At 29.7% G+C, this 17,839-nt stretch overlaps 2 protein-coding genes and 2 pseudogenes across 2 annotated transcripts; 3 read left to right on the forward strand and 1 right to left on the reverse strand.

Annotated features, from left to right (window-relative positions):
- On the reverse strand, positions 1 to 884 carry LOC111613054 (annotated as a pseudogene).
- Positions 885 to 5,977: 5,093 nt separating this feature from the next.
- On the forward strand, positions 5,978 to 6,732 carry LOC111613041. The gene is made up of 3 exons (XM_023354344.1): positions 5,978 to 6,203; positions 6,274 to 6,462; positions 6,542 to 6,732. Exons 1-3 carry the CDS (start codon positions 6,036 to 6,038, stop codon positions 6,617 to 6,619), a joined length of 435 nt encoding a protein of 144 aa, XP_023210112.1. The 5' UTR covers positions 5,978 to 6,035; the 3' UTR covers positions 6,620 to 6,732.
- Positions 6,733 to 10,411: 3,679 nt separating this feature from the next.
- On the forward strand, positions 10,412 to 11,242 carry LOC111613050 (annotated as a pseudogene).
- A 1,568-nt stretch (positions 11,243 to 12,810) lies between these two features.
- Positions 12,811 to 13,816, forward strand: LOC111613051 (elongation of very long chain fatty acids protein 6-like). The gene is made up of 2 exons (XM_023354349.1): positions 12,811 to 12,816; positions 12,980 to 13,816. Exon 2 carries the CDS (start codon positions 12,986 to 12,988, stop codon positions 13,814 to 13,816), a length of 831 nt encoding a protein of 276 aa, XP_023210117.1. The 5' UTR covers positions 12,811 to 12,816; positions 12,980 to 12,985.
- Positions 13,817 to 17,839: the final 4,023 nt, after the last annotated feature.

Genomic DNA, 17,839 nt, shown 5'->3' on the forward strand with positions numbered 1-17,839 from the left:
TTATAAAATCTCTTGTCTTAATTACAAGTTGTAATCAAAACAAATTCTGATCAGTCAACTTTTCGCTGCTGCACAGTCAAATTACGTCTTTTGTCTAAGTATGTATTTGTAAATAAATATATAAACAATACAGCATGAGTAACATATACAGACAGTGAAAAAAGTATCAGCTGATTATTTTGTTCACAATAATTTCCTGTAAAATACTGACTTGCAGCCCATATAGTAACAAAACAGGCGATGATCATTTGAAGAATTTGACTTATTGTAATTATCATAGCAATAGAACGAGGCACCTTTACTTTCATTGCTTTTGCAGCAAAATACATATACATGAAGCTATGAACCAACAAATTCATTGCGCCATACCAATAACCAGTAGAAATTTTGCCAGAAACATTGTATGTTGTTAAAATCAAAGTTAAACTATGATGGTACCAATGCAAGAATATTAATTTCTGTTTTCGAAAGACGATAAATAATGTATCCCCCAATTCAACGATTTTTGAACATGTAAATATACAAACCCAGAATTCAGTGGGGTGATGTTTTAAAACGAAAGTAATATTACAGACAGAAAATGTAAATCCAAAATCACGAATAATGATCCACAATCCGGGAACCATTCTTATTGTTCCACAAATACTAAATAATGCCAATAAAGTATTCCAGAAGAAAAGTGGTCCACGGAGCTGATACGGTTGCTTGGACTTCATATAATATTGCAAAGTGAAGATGACAATGATATAAATAACTGATATATATGTGACGTATGGAGAAAAACATTCAATCAATTCAAAATTTATATATTTCGATAGATATTTTTCAACATAAAGCGGTTCGAATTGTCCTTTATACTTGGAGACTTCGGTTGTATTATTCATCATCTGAAAAATAAATATTTATATCAATAATATTGTACAACACGTAATTTCGAGATGATTTTTTTTTGTGTTGTGCTGTCACGTGTAATATTCATTATTGTAAAATTTGAAAATTTTTTCATTTTTTAATATTATTTTACCACTTACTAGAAAACACAGTAATTAATTAAATAATTGGATTTTAACGTTATAAAAGGGGAAAACATTGATTTATTAAATGATGTTTTAGTCTATAAATTTTCATGCTGTTGTCAACCACCTTTTTATTATGTGGGAGAAACAGAAGGACAACTGAAAACGAGCAATTTTTTAATATAACATTGTCATAATGCCTTGGCTGTAAATTTTAATTATATTTTTAAGTCATTTAATTTAAAATATATGTTCTCCACCTTAAATTTGTACTGTAGTGGTTTATAGCTGTACATCATACTGTTCACGATAACAAGAGTCATCTGTTTATCTATTTAACTCTGTCATAAAGATAATATTTTAATTGAAATAACATAACTTCATATCCAATCTGCCAAACCTTATAATATAGCTTGATATGAGGCTAATGCCTCATATCAAGTCCGCAATGCTTAAATCAAAAATACATTTAAGAATTTGTAAAGAATAATAGTACAGTATTTAATGTTATATTAAGGTAGATAAATAAACAGTTAAATATAGTTACGTACAGTAAAAACTCGATTTAACGAATTAAAGCGGAAATTCAAAGGAAATTAAAACATATTGGTTGTGAAACTGCAGGAAATTTTAGGAATTATTTTTCATAAAAATTTTTCTTTAAGGGGAAGTTATGAGATATAACATTAAATTCTTAGAAACACCCAATATTAGCGTAGGAAATAAAAAATTAAATAGGTATTATTTTTTATAATTTACTATACACGGCTGTATAATTATAGCATGCATATTAGACATGTTATTACTATACTCAATTGGAGATACCAGTAAATTTTTTTATGTGTAGAAGCTTAGAATTTAATTTTTGATATGACAACTATCGAGTAGGTTAATATACACACTTGATAAAATGAAAGAATCTTTAGCAGGAGGATTTGAAATTAGAAGTTTTCCCTATTAGCATGCAACAATATTTATGCAGAAATTTAATAAATCTGAACATGGAATATAAGGAAGCAGCACCGATATACTTCACCAATAATGGAGTGAATTGTATTTACGCATCCTTATCCGTGAATCCAATTCCCTTCATTACCGAAGATAATGCGAACAAAAACAATCTGTCAAGAGAGAGTAGAGTGCCTCTAAGATAAACTTATCTATGGGAAATTGGTCCCTATTTACGTGTTACCACGTGAAGAAAATCCGGAAAACTTTACGTTGGGATAGACGTAAACCCACGACCTACTAACAGTGTTTAGTGGTGTTATCTTCACGATTACTGATGAGCTTGTGTAAATCATAAATTGTTAAACTTGTTTTTCTCTTCTATTTTATTTTAGTATATAGAACAATTAACCCATGCTGCTGCGAATCCAGTAGAACGAAAAGAAGGGGATAACTCAAAATTAAAAATATATAAATAATTATTAGTATTTTTTATTAACATATGCTGATGGTCCTTGAAACGTATTTGCCATCGATAATGAAGTTGATTACAAACAAATTTTAAATTTTTCTGTGTCAATGAGAAGGGCTTATCATTATATCTCTCTTTGATCTGCCACTGATTCTACGAACAAACTTAAAAATAATTTTTTTTTACCTTATTACGCCTGCTTTCTAAACAATAGGTAATTTAAATTTAAATGTAAATTATTGATATATATTTATATATATAATGATAAAGTAGATATGTAAATATAAAGTAGACAGACCACACCAAATGACACGTGCCTACAGGTCTTCTGTAGGCACGTGTCATTCCTTTGCTTGATTTTCCTTTTCTTGATTAAATGTCTCCTCTTGCATTTTTCGTGTCTGCATAAACACAACATAACTCATCACTTGCATACACTTGTAAGAGTTTATTACTTTATTTTGATTTAAAAAATGTTTGTATCAATATAAAACCCACAAAATATACACATATTCCACTGAACATGTTTATATTTTTAGTGTAATGAGAGAAAAATCGAGATTTAATAATAAACTATTTTTGACGTTCTTGCAGACTGACTTTAGACCTTAAAGTTAAAATATATAAATATTAAACAAGTACCTTGCTACTTGTTTAACTTTAAAAACACTTATCAAGGTCGTTTGTAAATGCTAGTAACGAGTGAAATTGCTATTAAGTTTGACCTTACCTGAGATACAACGCACGATCGTATCTATCTCCCTACCCCTTCAACCTTTAATCACCAAAATTTAACATTATCAATCACTCTAATACCCGAACCTTCCGTCAAAATTATAGAAATTTTCGACAAAAAATACAAGAGTTATTACACTTTAAACAGGGTGAACAAAATCCTGCTCCCCACATATACATACTAACATCTATACATGCGTACTTAACGCGAGAGAAAGAGAGTCAACATGGACTCACCTGTGTTTTATATTACACCTGTATTAATCTGTACACGTTACACTTTAAATAACTACAAAAACTTTTTTGTAAAATACACATTTGAACGGTAATTTAAGTACATGTGCTTTAGTAAATTTGGAAAATTACAGTTAAAGAATAACTTACGTTTAAGCTTCTTTGTATCGATTCATCGACGATTTCGTTATACAAGATGACAGTATTTCCTCTAACTTTATCCGTAACTAAAACATGTTTTTATAACAATTTCGTCCAATCGAATAAAGAATTTTTTTACCGGTTTGTCGCTTGCTCTGGTGCGGGAACAGGTTTTCTGATTACAAGATAAACACTATATATATATATATATATATACACTAGACATACATGCTCTTTTCATGCTGTGTGCAGTAGGAAATTGTGTTTATTTATCTATTGTAAGTTTGACCAGGCCCACAATGGTGTGTTGAGGGACTGCTCCTAAATTTATACTATTATAGTAGGATAAATTTACTAAAAATACTCGAAAAACAGTTAAATTCTGGGTCAATAACATTGTTTTCCTGATGATTACATGTGAAATTATTCATTTGCAATAAAGAGCGAGGTGTTATTTTAATAATATTTTTACAAATATTGATAAAATAAAACAATCTGAAGAAATATTAATATTATGAAAATAAAAAATATTTTTAGCTGATCAAAAATTGGAGGGTGGATGTTTATATTTTTAGCAATGTAAACTGCTCTGAAAGGAAATGTAGTCACGTGTTGTGCTTCGGTGGATAGAGTAATCATTGATATAATGGTGATAAAAGGCAAAAATTTCCTCGAATTTTTTATCCCCTTTACTCTATAAAACAGCAATTCATTCATTTTCAACGGCATTAGTAAGGTCGAATGAAAATTTATTGTGTGGAAAATGTATGATGTGAAGTTAGATAAAGCAAACCATATTTGTACCTTAATCTCTTACACACTAAACTTTCTTTTAATTACCGTTATTTGTTATAAAAGTAGTTTCGATATTTGAGTGAGACTATGCTTTTTCCCCTCTCTGAAATTTATGCAAATTATATACAGAAAAAACATCGGTTTTGTCATTCCCTGCCCTTTTTTCACTCTGTTAGATCAACGTGCGATAAAATTTTATACTTGTTAGTGGGTCAGTCTCTATGGGAAATCTCTGTGGCACCTATTGTTTGATGTTTAACCTTCCCACTTGTTGCCTGTTTAATCTTTCTCTTAATGTGTTTATCCAGTGTATATCTACAGTGTATATCTATTGTTAGAAAGTAGTAAAATTTCCACGCAGACAGAACTAGGTTCGCATGTCAACTTATCGAATTTAATGTGTTTTACTAGCTTTTTTAACAGCATAATGCATATTTCGTGCATTTGTATGATCATATATTGTTATTTGTATATTACGCGTGCATATGTATGAGCGTATATTGTTATTTTAAACCAACGATGTAGTCGTGTCAGGGCGAACAAGAGTGCCTTGTACTTTGTGAACATTTACGTTGTACTTTAGATTAGGTACAGTACTTCAGTCAGAAAACAGAAAATTATATCTTGTACAGTTTTCTGAACTGATTACGAATATATATCTCGTTTCTGGCGCATTTAAGCCGTTTTGTTGATATTACACCGCAAAGTCGCCCTTTGCCCATACAAAACTCTCTAGACAGTAACGATTCACTGTCTATGATGAATGCAGTTTATGACAGTGAAAGTTTACGACTTCTTTTGGTAGTCTACTTATATGCAATTGCGAAAGGAGTAACGTCTATTGGTCCGTAACGAATGATTATTTATATCCTTGATGATATTACTTTGCTCAGGTTCACTAAGCACACTTTATACAGATTTAAAATACGTGTTTTAAACATTTACAAAAAGGACGAAAAACGAAAAATTCATAAATAAACAAAATTATTAATATATAATCCTGATGATGTGATATAGCGATCAGGAAACGGACTTTTTACCTGTTTCTTTGTGTTCCATCATGTGCCCTGGTGGTTTCCGAGGAAATGGACAGACCCTTTATGTTCTAGACATGAATGGAGAAGTAATACTGGATATAGATCTTATGAAGAAAGGAGAATGATGATCACTGACATAGCGGTAATCAATACAAAAATGTCAAGTTGCAAACTCAGAAAATTGTCTAGTACAGGGAATTGCTACTGTTACGCCTGTATTAAGTAATAATAACAAATCAAAGCTACTGATATTGCGAAGTATAAAAGCTTTACTACACGGCAACTTTTTATATTTTATGGCTACAAAATTAACATCCTTAATTGCCCGGTACGGTCAATAAAAGTTGTCGATAGGCCCTAATGTCGATTAGAAATGACCATATCTTCCATAAATTTTTATAGTTTTAAATAGCACTGGGTAAGTATAAATAGCTGGAAGGAAAAGTAGAAATTGCCCAAAGTTTCTTTGCATTACCTTTAATGTTTTTATTATTATACTTTGTAATATTAAAATAAAATCAAATATATTGGTTATTTATTCGTCTTTTGTTTATTAGAACGTCACAATTGTTTTTTTTTTTTCGATATTTTTACACTTATTGTATTAATAATAAGTATTTCTTACATTATTATCATTCGTCAGTTTCGGCATGCAAAATGTTGATCATAAAAAGTATGATCATTCTTATAGCTATGATTGGGGTGACTTTCCTAATCAAACAGTATGGTCATTCTACTTTTGATCTAGGAGTTATCCGTATGTTTTCTACTGTAAATTATACCAGAGATTCAAACATTAGCAAAGGCTCTCCTTTGGCGGTGAAGGTAAGGAAAGGCCCTATTGGTACTCAATAAAAATTATTGACGTCTATATAGAATGTGTTTCTCTGTACAGGATGTTAAGGGGGAAAAGCGGTGTGATTGCTGTCAGTCTTCCTTTATCACAAACTTTGTCCTAGTATTGATATCATCTATTTGTGGATTTCATCTTCATCGCATTCTTTTAGGGTCACCTCCAAAGCAGGAAAATCATTCCAAATTATCTGAAGGAGAAACAAAATTAATCGAAGAATTACAACAGAAGGTAAAAGATGATGTTTTATTAACATTTTCAACCGAAAATGTTGATAAAAATATATTAATCTATTTTTTATTTCCTTCAGATGCAGAAAGTAGAACAACGTCTTCAACGTTTACGACACCAATTGTATCAATTAACAGAAGAACTCATTCGTTCATAAAGATAAAAATAACTGCCATGATTTTATTTCTACTTATTTCAAATATATTTTGCATATTTATGAAGTTTTCCTGTTATATTTTGTTGATAATATAAACTAAATTCGATTCCAAACTGTACTTTATCTATTGCTTTTTATTTTTATATGAAATATAATTAATATTTAAACCTTTTTGCATTAAAATTATAAGGAAAACTTTTAATTCCGAAATAAAATATCAATTAGTAATAATTGAATTGTAAATCTGTTTCTATTTATTCTCTTAATTACAGGGAAAATTAAATAAAATATATAATGACGATATTCCTTTGTAATTTGCATTTATTCTTAAACAATAAATTTTACAGGTAATTTATTTTCTTCTTATTTATACTTTAATACTTTAATATTACCAAAATTAGTTCACATATGTTAATTTATAACAATATGAAAACTTGTTTAAGAAGGCCACAGAAGGCCGCACATCACGCTTGAAAAGCNCACATCACGCTTGAAAAGCGTGATGTGCGGCCTTCTGTGGCCTTCTTATACAATTATATAAACTTGTATTGTTTTAATGTACTGTAAAATTACGGTAGATTTATTTATGATTTACCACTTTATATGTTGTACCGGTATAAATTTGTAAAATGCCATGTTAAATTGCTATACATTTTGTTGTCCATTTTCATGTGGTATTATGTAAGTAGAATCACAATTTATAACATTGAACCTATTGTAATACAGAATACGATTCGAGACAGTGAGTGTATTTAAACATTTACTTTTTCTTTTTTCAAACAATATAACTGGTCCCTATTTTTGGTATTACACACCTAAAAACATCCAGAAAAATCCACGATACAATATCGTTTATTATGAATTAATCGACATAAAGTACCAATGTTTCGTATGTGCTTTTTATAAAATGTACTTTAATTTTGTTTCTTTTCAGTATTGAATATTGTAGTTCTATGTACAAATTCACAATAAACAATACCACAGCTTCATAGTTATTAATGATTTACCAGTATTAATAAAAATCATATGGTATAAAAGCGTTACATGGATAAATTCTAAAAACCTTATAATTAAAAATACGTGTTTTAAAACACTACTTTTTAATTACAATAACACTTTCATTGGTTTTCTCTGCTATTGTTTTAAGAAATTTTGTTATGTAAAGAAGTAACACAATGATCTATTTAAGTTAAAGATACTGCAGATTGATCTATAAACGAATTCGTGAGAAACTTTTACAGAATAATACAAAGCAAACAGTAGAAAAAAAGACTGAAAGGAACAGCTTTCACTGATTATAATTCCAAAATAACATATAAATTATAAAATTAAACACATTTATTTACAGTTAAATAGAAAACCTGTTTAATATATTATTTCCTTTATTTTGCAATAAACAGTAAACTTAAAGTAATATATTTAAATGAGAATTTCCTTGTCTTATTTTGCAGTAGCCATTTAACAATCAACATTACAGGTAACAGTATTTATTCATTAAATATTTTCTATATTTTAGTACTCAAATAATAATTTATTCTTCTCCTAACTAAATCTTATCAATTGTTTTATCTCTTAAGAACCCATTAATCCTTTACGGTTCCCAATAATATTGATTATATAATAATCTTCATAGATTAAACTATTGCTTTTAAATAATGTATAGCTTATTAATATTTATATTCGGAACTTTTTCAATATCTTCATGTCCTAGTGAAAACTGTCATACTTCTATGGCAGTCACCCTTATTGCAAAGTAATACGAGCGATCTGCCAAAGAGGTATAACGTCAGAGATAACATTTCTATGAAAAAAACTGCCTTCAGTTTACATGTGAGACACGAAAATCGAAAATCTTTACTTGGCAAGCCGTTAATGAGACCAAACTCCCGACTAGAAATAACTACCAAAAACATACCTCTGTTTAGGTACTAGTTGGGTAAGTGTGGAAAACCGAACTTATAGGTATAGCCTTTAAGGGGGTATGAAAGAAAGTGATAAAGGGAAAGATAAATGGTGGCAAGGGCCAAAGGGTTAATTAAAAACAGCTGATACATACGCGACAAATAATATGGTAAGTGTTTACAAAGAAAGCAGTTACAACATGAAATTAAAGGAAGAGACAATTAAAACAGATTAATACAATATAACTTTACTATGAGTACAAATAAATCAAACTAGGTAAAGCAATGAAATAAGTATTTAGCAATACAATATATGGTGAATGATTACATTACATAGACGCAATTATACAGATACATTACGATAATACAGTAAGTATATATAAACAAATATAATCTGAAGCAATAAAACAAATTGAAAAGCGATACAATGAAAAGTAGAGGAGGTGTACACAATGTAGGCCGGTTGAGGAACTTACATACACAGTGCTTAAACAAGATATATTGCGTAAACGTATATTAAATATTGGAAAACATGTAAACAATGTAAGTATTTTCCTATAAATATTATCAACTATCAGTTTGTTTATAAATTAGCATAACTTAAATTAAGGGATAAGTAATAAATATTTAAAATAAACTATAAAACTTTCCTTGTTTTTCTCAAAACAAAATTAATTGCTTATTTTTGGATTTATCCGCCTTAAATGCAGTATCCCCTAGTAACTACTGTGTAAACACTTCCTCATTACCAGGCAATACCGATTATTATTAACAAAGTTTATTTATTTATTTACACTATAATGCAGAGCACTCTAATAAAGCTATGCTTATTTAATCTTTGCTGGCTGTATAATAACGTCTGTAATATTTTCAATTATATTATAAACTATTTATCTCATTACTTTTATTTATAATCTGATCAAATTATTACATTTTCTATTTACTTTTCAATAATTACTATAATTCTATAATTTTTTAATTCTGGTGTACGTTTAATAACTATAAATTATTATAAAAATTCTTAGGGTTTCTCTGATTAAATATAAGAAAATGTTCATCAATACTTTCTTAAATACTTTAATATATATATATATACAACAATTAATAGTAATTGCCATACAATCACAATCATTAGCTTTTTATTTCCTTGGGTAAATGATATAAACGTTCTTCAGGAGTTAAAGACTTTGTCATACAGCTTGTAAGTACAGAATAAATAGAGAAAAAATAAACTATTGATAGTTTAGTTTTATTTATTCACACAAATGTGCTCCTTTTTTCGCAGTGAACGTTATATGTAATGTTTCTTACCTTCATCTACTGTATTAATTGTAAAGAAAACCATAAATAATTACATGTCATTGAAATTTTGTTTACTCAAGCAAAACTCTTTATTGAAGTGTTGTTCTTTCACAATACAACGTTTAAGCGTATTTTCATCTGAATTTTATCAAAACCATTTCTTTTACATTATTTCTATTTAAGGAGTTTAACATGTAAACTTTTCCCTTCAAAAGTGTTTGATAAAAGACCGTCACCACTCTATTCTTAAAAGAAAAACACGATGTACAAGAGTAAGCCAATACTAATTTGAAGTGAAGAGTATATATTTTAAATTAAGAAATTATTAAAACTATGACTAAAAATTGCAGCTCTGTATTAGTTTCCCATAGAAACTCTTCAAGGAAGGGCTTCCTTTTGGCGGATATCCAATGTGTTGCGTTTTCTTCCCCTTTAAACCGATATACATTTATCTAACATTTTATATTTCCATATATAAATATATATAATTGTACAATTAATATTATTTAGAATAACATTATATTTTATATATAAATATTTGATAAACTAAATAAATAATCACGCATATTTTCTTTTATTTCAGAATATAATGGAAATTGCCGAGAATTTCACAAGAAGAGGAGAATTTAAATCACTTTATATAGAAGAATATTTACATCAATACATTAACAATAAATGGACTCAGAGGGTTTTACCCTACGTCGTTCCTATGTCACTGGTATACGTAATAATTATCTTTTCTTTGCAAAATTATATGAAGTCCAGGCATCCGTTTCAGCTTCGTTGGCCTCTTGTCATCTGGAATATCATGCTGGCGACACTCAGTATTTGTGGCACTGTGAGATTGCTTCCAGGACTGTGGATTTTAATCAGTGAGTTCGGATTTATGTTCTCCGTGTGCAACATCAGCTTTGCATTGAAACATCACCCGCTTGCATTCTGGATGTCTTTGTTTACATGGTCAAAACTCATTGAATTCGGAGATACCATGTTTATTGTCCTTCGTAAACAAAAGCTGATATTTTTGCATTGGTATCATCACGCTTTAACTCTAATTTTCGCATGGTATGTTAATTACTATGAATCGTCTACTGTATACTGGTTTACTGTGATGAACGTTTTTGTGCACAGTTTCATGTATACTTATTACGCTTTGAAGGCGATGAAGATTAATGTACCTGTGTATATTGCCATGACAATTACTATAATGCAAATTGCACAGATGTTTATGGGCTGTTTTGTTTCTTTCGTGGCCACTTATTCATATTATAGTGGAAAATACTGCGAACAGACCGACATGACTCTGTTGATGTCAAACTGTGTGTACATGTCTTACGTATGGTTATTTTGTCGCTTTTTTCGAGACTCATATTTCAAGAAAACAAACCGTTCTAACTTACTTCATCGAAAACATCTGTAAAAGAACGGTTTAGTGAGAAGCGTTTTTTTTTATGAAAATTGCTTATTATTTTATTCGCATATTAAATATATTTTTATAAATAATGTTTTATCACTAAATTTCTATTAATTATGAATTAAGGAATAATAAGGTAATACAGTAAGGATTTTTTGTTGTATATGTCTTATTGTATGTATTATTTTAGATTCGTTCATTCTCGTTATACTTAAAGTTATAAATAAAAATTAAATAAACATAAATTTTCAATGCAACGTAGTGTTAAATTTATTGTTCCTTAAAGTAATATAAATTTTTTTCGCATAAGAAAAAGCCATTGCATTATATTGTAAATACTACTTTTAATCTAACTTTCTACATTCAAAACATTTTTATTTCGTCTTTTTTTTTTTACTTTTACACCAGTATTTACACTACATATCTGTTAAATTTTCTTCAATGAATTTTAATTTTGGAAATATTTCACGTAATTATTTCATATTTTATTGACACTTTCCAAATCTGTCTTCGTTTCGAGAAAAATTTAAACACTCGATTCGCACGGAGCTTTTTCTTCCTGATTTTATTGTAAGATCTACTATTTCTTAAAACGTTTTGTTAATATTTAATAGTTGAAAAACGTTTAAAAAGGTAGCAGATCTCTATAGTAATTTAACTATCGCATATCAAAGTCAATAATTTTCATTGGCACATTTTTAATACATTACAGTTTTAAACTTAACTCTTCACTATTTCTTGTAAATTCTTCATGCAATTGCTTTAGCTAAAGTAACAATTAATTTTTTTAACATTGTACAAGAATTGTACACCGTTTTTCTACATTACCTTAAAGATGGGACATACAAAATCGTAATAGCACTGGTTAAACATTGAAATCCGCAGGTAATATAAAATTGGAAAGCGGAATAAATATATCAAATATTTTAATGGATTTTTTAAACTCCTGTCAACTATACAGAACTATCATAAAAATGTACCAGTAAATTCCTATCGGTTGAGTTAAGTTATAAATCTACTCGCGATTTAAATAATGGGGCGAGGGCAACCAAATATCTATATAGCAGGCAGACGACTAAAAGCCCGGAACCGTTCCGGGATAGCATCGTTGGAGGCGTTATACGTGTGTAGCTTCCAACCAGCTAAACATGTGCAAGAATTTTCATCTAATACCTGCATAAATATATAATTTTTCAATAATTTAATATCACTTTTATGTCTTAAATCTTAGCCATAGTTAACTTTGTACGCACAATTGTAATGTATGCCTAAATAGTGCATTTCCATTAAACGTTCCAGATATTATAATTTTTTAATCCCAAACTAAATTCTTATATAAAATATAAATATTATTTATATTTAATTTAGGTTAAAATTATAAGGAAAACATTTTATTGATTGTTATTCCGAAATAAAATATTAGTTATGAAATTCATTAGAATTATTAATAATTAAGTAGTAAACCTGTTTTTATTTTCATTCTTCTTATCTCTTAATTAGCAGGAAAATTAAATACAAATATGTAATCAGGATATTCCTATTTTTATTCTGCAGTTGTCCTTAAACGATCAATCTTACAGGTAGCATTATTTAGTTCTTATTTCAATTTTAATTTATAAATTAGAAAATTCTTAAATATATCATGCCTTATTTATTAACTTATTTATTAATTTCAAATAGTTTACAAGCACCGTTTCAACTAAAGCATAAGTAATTATGTACTGTACATTCTTTCATTTTCAGTATATTATGGAGAAAGTCGAATATTCCACACGAAGAGGAGAATACAAATCGCTTTATATAGAAGAATATTTATATCAATACGTAGACAATAAGTGGACTCAGAGTTTTTTACCCTACGCCGTTCCTATGTCAGTTGCCTACGTAATAATCATATATATTTTGCAAAATTATATGAAATCCAGACCTCCGTTTCACCTTCGTTGGCCACATATCATATGGAATATTCTTTTGGCGGCATTCGGAATTTGTGGCACTTTAAGATTGCTTCCAGGATTGTGGATATCAATTCGAGACTTCGGATTTATGTTCTCCGTGTGCAATCTCAGCTTTGCACTCAAATATCACCCACTTTCATTCTGGTTTTCTGTATTTACATGGTCGAAACTTATTGAACTCGGAGATACAATATTTATTGTTCTTCATAAAGAAAAGCTGACATTTTTGCATTGTTATCATCACGCTTTGCCTCTTGTTATTGTATGGTATGTTAATTTTAATGAAGCATCTACTATGTATTGGGGTATTACGATGAACATGTTTACACACAGCTTCATGTATTGTTATTATGCTCTGATGGCGATGAAGATAAATGTTCCTGTTTTTATCGCGATGACAATTACTGTAATTCAAATTGCACAGATGTTTATGGGCTGTTTTGTTAATTTATTAGCCACATACATGTATTATAGTGGGAAAAATTGCGAACAGACCGGCGAGAATCTGTTGTTGTTAAATTTTATATATATTTCACTAGCTTGGTACTTTTGTCGCTTCTTTCGAGAGACATATTTCAAGAAAACAGATCGTTTTAATATACTTCATCAAAAGTATCACTAATGGATACTTTAAATGTGAGAAATTTTCTTATAATAATGCACTATTATTTTGTATGTTATGTATTTTGTATCGTTATATTTTGATTTTTTTTTGAATTAAAGTATAATAAAGTAACATAGTAACAGTAAAGATTATTTGTTTTATGATGTAAGTTGTATTGTATCTTCGGTTTTGGATTCATAGATTTATATTCTAGTTATTGTTATAAAGAGAAATTAAATAAACATAAATTTTTACACACAAGGTATTGTTAAAATTACATTCGCTTGGACTTTTGCGCTTACTTTTCGTAAGTTGTATATAATGTTTTTTTTTCTTTTCTTAATTCCGCACCCACTCGTGTTATTTTAGTCATGTCAAGATTGACACCTATCGACTTAGAAATTAAAAGTATTATTTGGCAGAAAAATCTCGTCACCTTACCCTAGCGAGATTATAGCGACTCGTACGTCGACAAAATGATTAGAGTAGGTAAGATTCCCCCAGTGTGAACTTGATCGATGATATAAAAAAATTCAGTATCGACAAAAATACCCTCTTGACAAACGATTACCACCTCTTCCACTAGCTTGCCCTTGACGTTTACTTCGAAGATCCAGGTGATCGTCCTATGTTTAGGATTTACACTGACGTTCCAAGATGGATGACGCTTTTAAAGTTCACTCCGACTTAGGCCGCGAGCTACACAACGCTTGCTTCCGTCTAGGTACAGTACACACTGCTTAACATTACAGATGGAAACTTTAGCCTTTTATATGAGCTTAATTCACATTAGGCGTAGGAAAGACAAAAGACACTACTTACACAATCGCATTTATTCTGACAGTAGGGTAGCTTTACACAGGATGGCGACGTCTGATAGCCGCCTGAAACTCATACATCTCATATACCACATTCTCAGACACTTAGACAACAACATTAGAATAGATTTCTAATGGATCCCGGGTCATGCGGATATTCTCGGCAACGACACCGCTGACCGTCTTGCCAAACAATCTACAAGAGTCTTCAGTTACTAGTACTTTTAGTTACATTCCTAAATTGTACATCAACAATCAAGTCAAGAAACAAATCTTCATTCTTTGGCACGACAGCTGGGACTATGACACTACTGGTAGGCTCATCTACACTTTCATCCGCAAGGTTGACACTACTGCTACTCTTCGCCACTTATACTCTGGTAACATCCTTATTCAGTTACTTACAAAACACGGCAACTTTCAGCAATAACCTTGGGGGCATTCTACAATACGATTGTGGAATTCAGGAGGACCGACAAAACATCACTCAGTTTTTGACTGCAATAACAATGGGATAGTTTAATGAGAACGTTAATGTATTTAAAAAAAATAAATAAATAAATAAAAATTTTGGGATCTTGCTCGTTTGTCTCTGTCGGTCCGTTCTTCTCGTCTAGTTGGCGTTCTGTTCATTTGTTTTTCGCGCTGTCTGTCTAGCTGTTAAGTAGTATTAAGATACGCGCTCGAGTTTAATTTTATTAGCATTAAGTAGATACAAGTCTTTCTACTAACAGGCACTTTGCACTAACTTCGACACTAATCGTGGCAGCATTCAATTATTGGTGTTTGCTACACCCAGGTTTTTTTTATACCCTTCCGGGATTACGACTTTGCAGCCTAAAAACTGCACGCCAACATCAAACATAGAGAGTACTGTAGTCACGTACGCCGTTCAGAAGGATCTTACTTTTCTCTACTGTCTATCTTCCCTCCCTCCTTTTTTCTCTCCCCTTTCCCTTACTATCTTTTCTGCCGGCTAAACACCTCGTGTACGGCCGATGTGTTTTCTTGTATAATATTCAGAGTATTGTTACTGTTAAATTATCGACATTAAATTAAGTCAAGGAGAATTTTAATGTCTATATCTCGAGTGGGGAACACTTAATAAGAATTTTACGCGTTATTACCATTTACAATTATTTTAAAAACTCATTTTTACTTCCAAAATAGAGTACTTTATCTTTTTTATAATAATTAATAACTTTTTTAAGAGTCATAATTGATGACTGCGCAAATGATGTTTTAAACAATTCTTGTTTGATATATTCAGAAATTTATCATAATCCAGCTAAATTTCTATTTATGCATATATATAGCTACAGTATTGTAATGAATACTTAATTATGAGATTACCAGGAAAGTTTTTCAAAAGTATATAACGAGGATATTCTATTCGTTTTGTTCAGTTGTTTTTAAACAATCAGCCTTACAGGTAAAGATATTTATTTTCTATTTATACTTTAAAACTCGAATAATAATTTATTTTACATCTAACTGAATGCTTTCCAATTGTGTTTTCTGTTTTTTTATTATAACACAATCTTTCACTACGCCCAATAATATCGATTGTATAATAATTTGCTTAAATTAAAACCGTAAGTTTAAAATAATGTATAAGTAATTAAATTTTATATTGAAAAATTAAATATCTCTATGTATACTGAGGATTGTTAAATATGTTAATTACAAACTCGTTTCTTAATAAAATATTATTTAAATTTACCGAATTGTAAACTATATCAATAAAAAAGAATGGAGATCTTGACGGTTTTTAACACTCAATTGTTTTCCTGGCTGAATTGTTTATAGAGATAATTGAAAATGGGCATTGAAAAAAAGGTATTTTTGTATTCCTGGGGCGGTAAAGTTGAAAGAAAAAAGTTTGTTTAATCCACTGACTAGCAGACATATCAAAATTTAAAAACTATCTATACTTGTAAATATATAAATTATTAAACATGTTCTTGTATAATTTGTATAGTATAGCCTCGTGATTAAGTGTACAAATTTATAAAATATTATTGTATTATCCTGTTAATATAGCAAATTACTCTAAACTCCAATTTACGATTCCTCACTTTTACACTTTGTATAACTTTTGGAGTATATAATACTTAATGTAATACTTGTATAACAGTGTTTAGACAAATTAATATAAAGATATGTTTAGTGAAATTTCTCCTTCGCTCACTTTCTACGCACTAAGGTGCAAAAAACAACTTCTTAACTAACAAGTTACTCGTATTCTTTCTCCCTTTGAATTATGACTTCCTTCATGATATATATGATGAGAGCTGCTGGACCTCTACCCTGAGTGATTGTGGTGCGAAGAAGGAGGTGTGATATAATAAAGCGTGCTTGAAAGAAATTCTACCACCATGAAGTTCTCTCAAGATAATAGCGACTTTGGTAGACAGAACCATTCTGCATCAGAGACGATGAGTTTGAGTCAGCTTCTGTATGAAGATAGAAACCTATGATCCTGAAAGGCTTGCGTTAACTAAATTAAACTCAACAGGGATCTGCTTCCATTAATGATCTTTATTTCCTAACTATCTGCAAACAAATTATATATTTTATATCTCCTTTATATTCTTACATAGGATTCCCGTATAATAGAAGTTGTATGAGCAATTTATTGTCACAAAGCCACATCGCAATTAATTAAGCAGCATCGTCATCACTGTTTATTTTATTTTTTAAGTCAACTTCGTAGTATTCGTTAACAGTATGTTGTATCCAGAGCCGAATTTGAGGCGATTGAAGCGATTTGCGCCAATCAGGCCCCGCGCTTGAAGGGGCTCCGCAGGACATCATTATTATATTAGAAGATTTCACAGAACAAAAACTTCGGAACATATAAAACATCTCTTTATGGGTTTATATTCAATAAAATTCAGTTATATTCATTCATCAACACATTAGAAGATTTTTCGTGGCAAACATTTATGTAGTTATATTCATTTAAAAATGTAGAAATACTAAAACATATCTATGTATGTTTATATTCAATAAAATGTAGCTGTATTTATATTTGGTACAGGTTTTTTAATGTAGAAATTTGTCTACCTTATAATTCATGACTTTTGATTTTTATAATTAGATTTTAAATTTTGTTTTAAATAAATATTTAAAATCTATATTTCGATATGTAAATTAACTGTTAATTAATTTTGTTATTTAAAGTTTTGAGGGGACCCGCAAAAAAAAAAAAAAAAAAATT

This window comes from Centruroides sculpturatus, unplaced genomic scaffold (assembly GCF_000671375.1).
Source record: "Centruroides sculpturatus isolate CEXI.00-Female unplaced genomic scaffold, Cexi_2.0 scaffold1585, whole genome shotgun sequence".
Classification (NCBI taxonomy): Eukaryota; Metazoa; Arthropoda; class Arachnida; order Scorpiones; family Buthidae; genus Centruroides; species Centruroides sculpturatus.

Coding starts and splice junctions, on each gene's coding strand:
- LOC111613041 (XM_023354344.1), top strand. CDS start 6,036: ATGTTGATCATAAAAAGTATGATCATTCTTATAGCTATGATTGGGGTG. Junction 6,204..6,273: donor GCTCTCCTTTGGCGGTGAAG/GTAAGGAAAGGC, acceptor TTCTCTGTACAG/GATGTTAAGGGGGAAAAGCG. Junction 6,463..6,541: donor TCGAAGAATTACAACAGAAG/GTAAAAGATGAT, acceptor TATTTCCTTCAG/ATGCAGAAAGTAGAACAACG.
- LOC111613051 (XM_023354349.1), top strand. CDS start 12,986: ATGGAGAAAGTCGAATATTCCACACGAAGAGGAGAATACAAATCGCTT.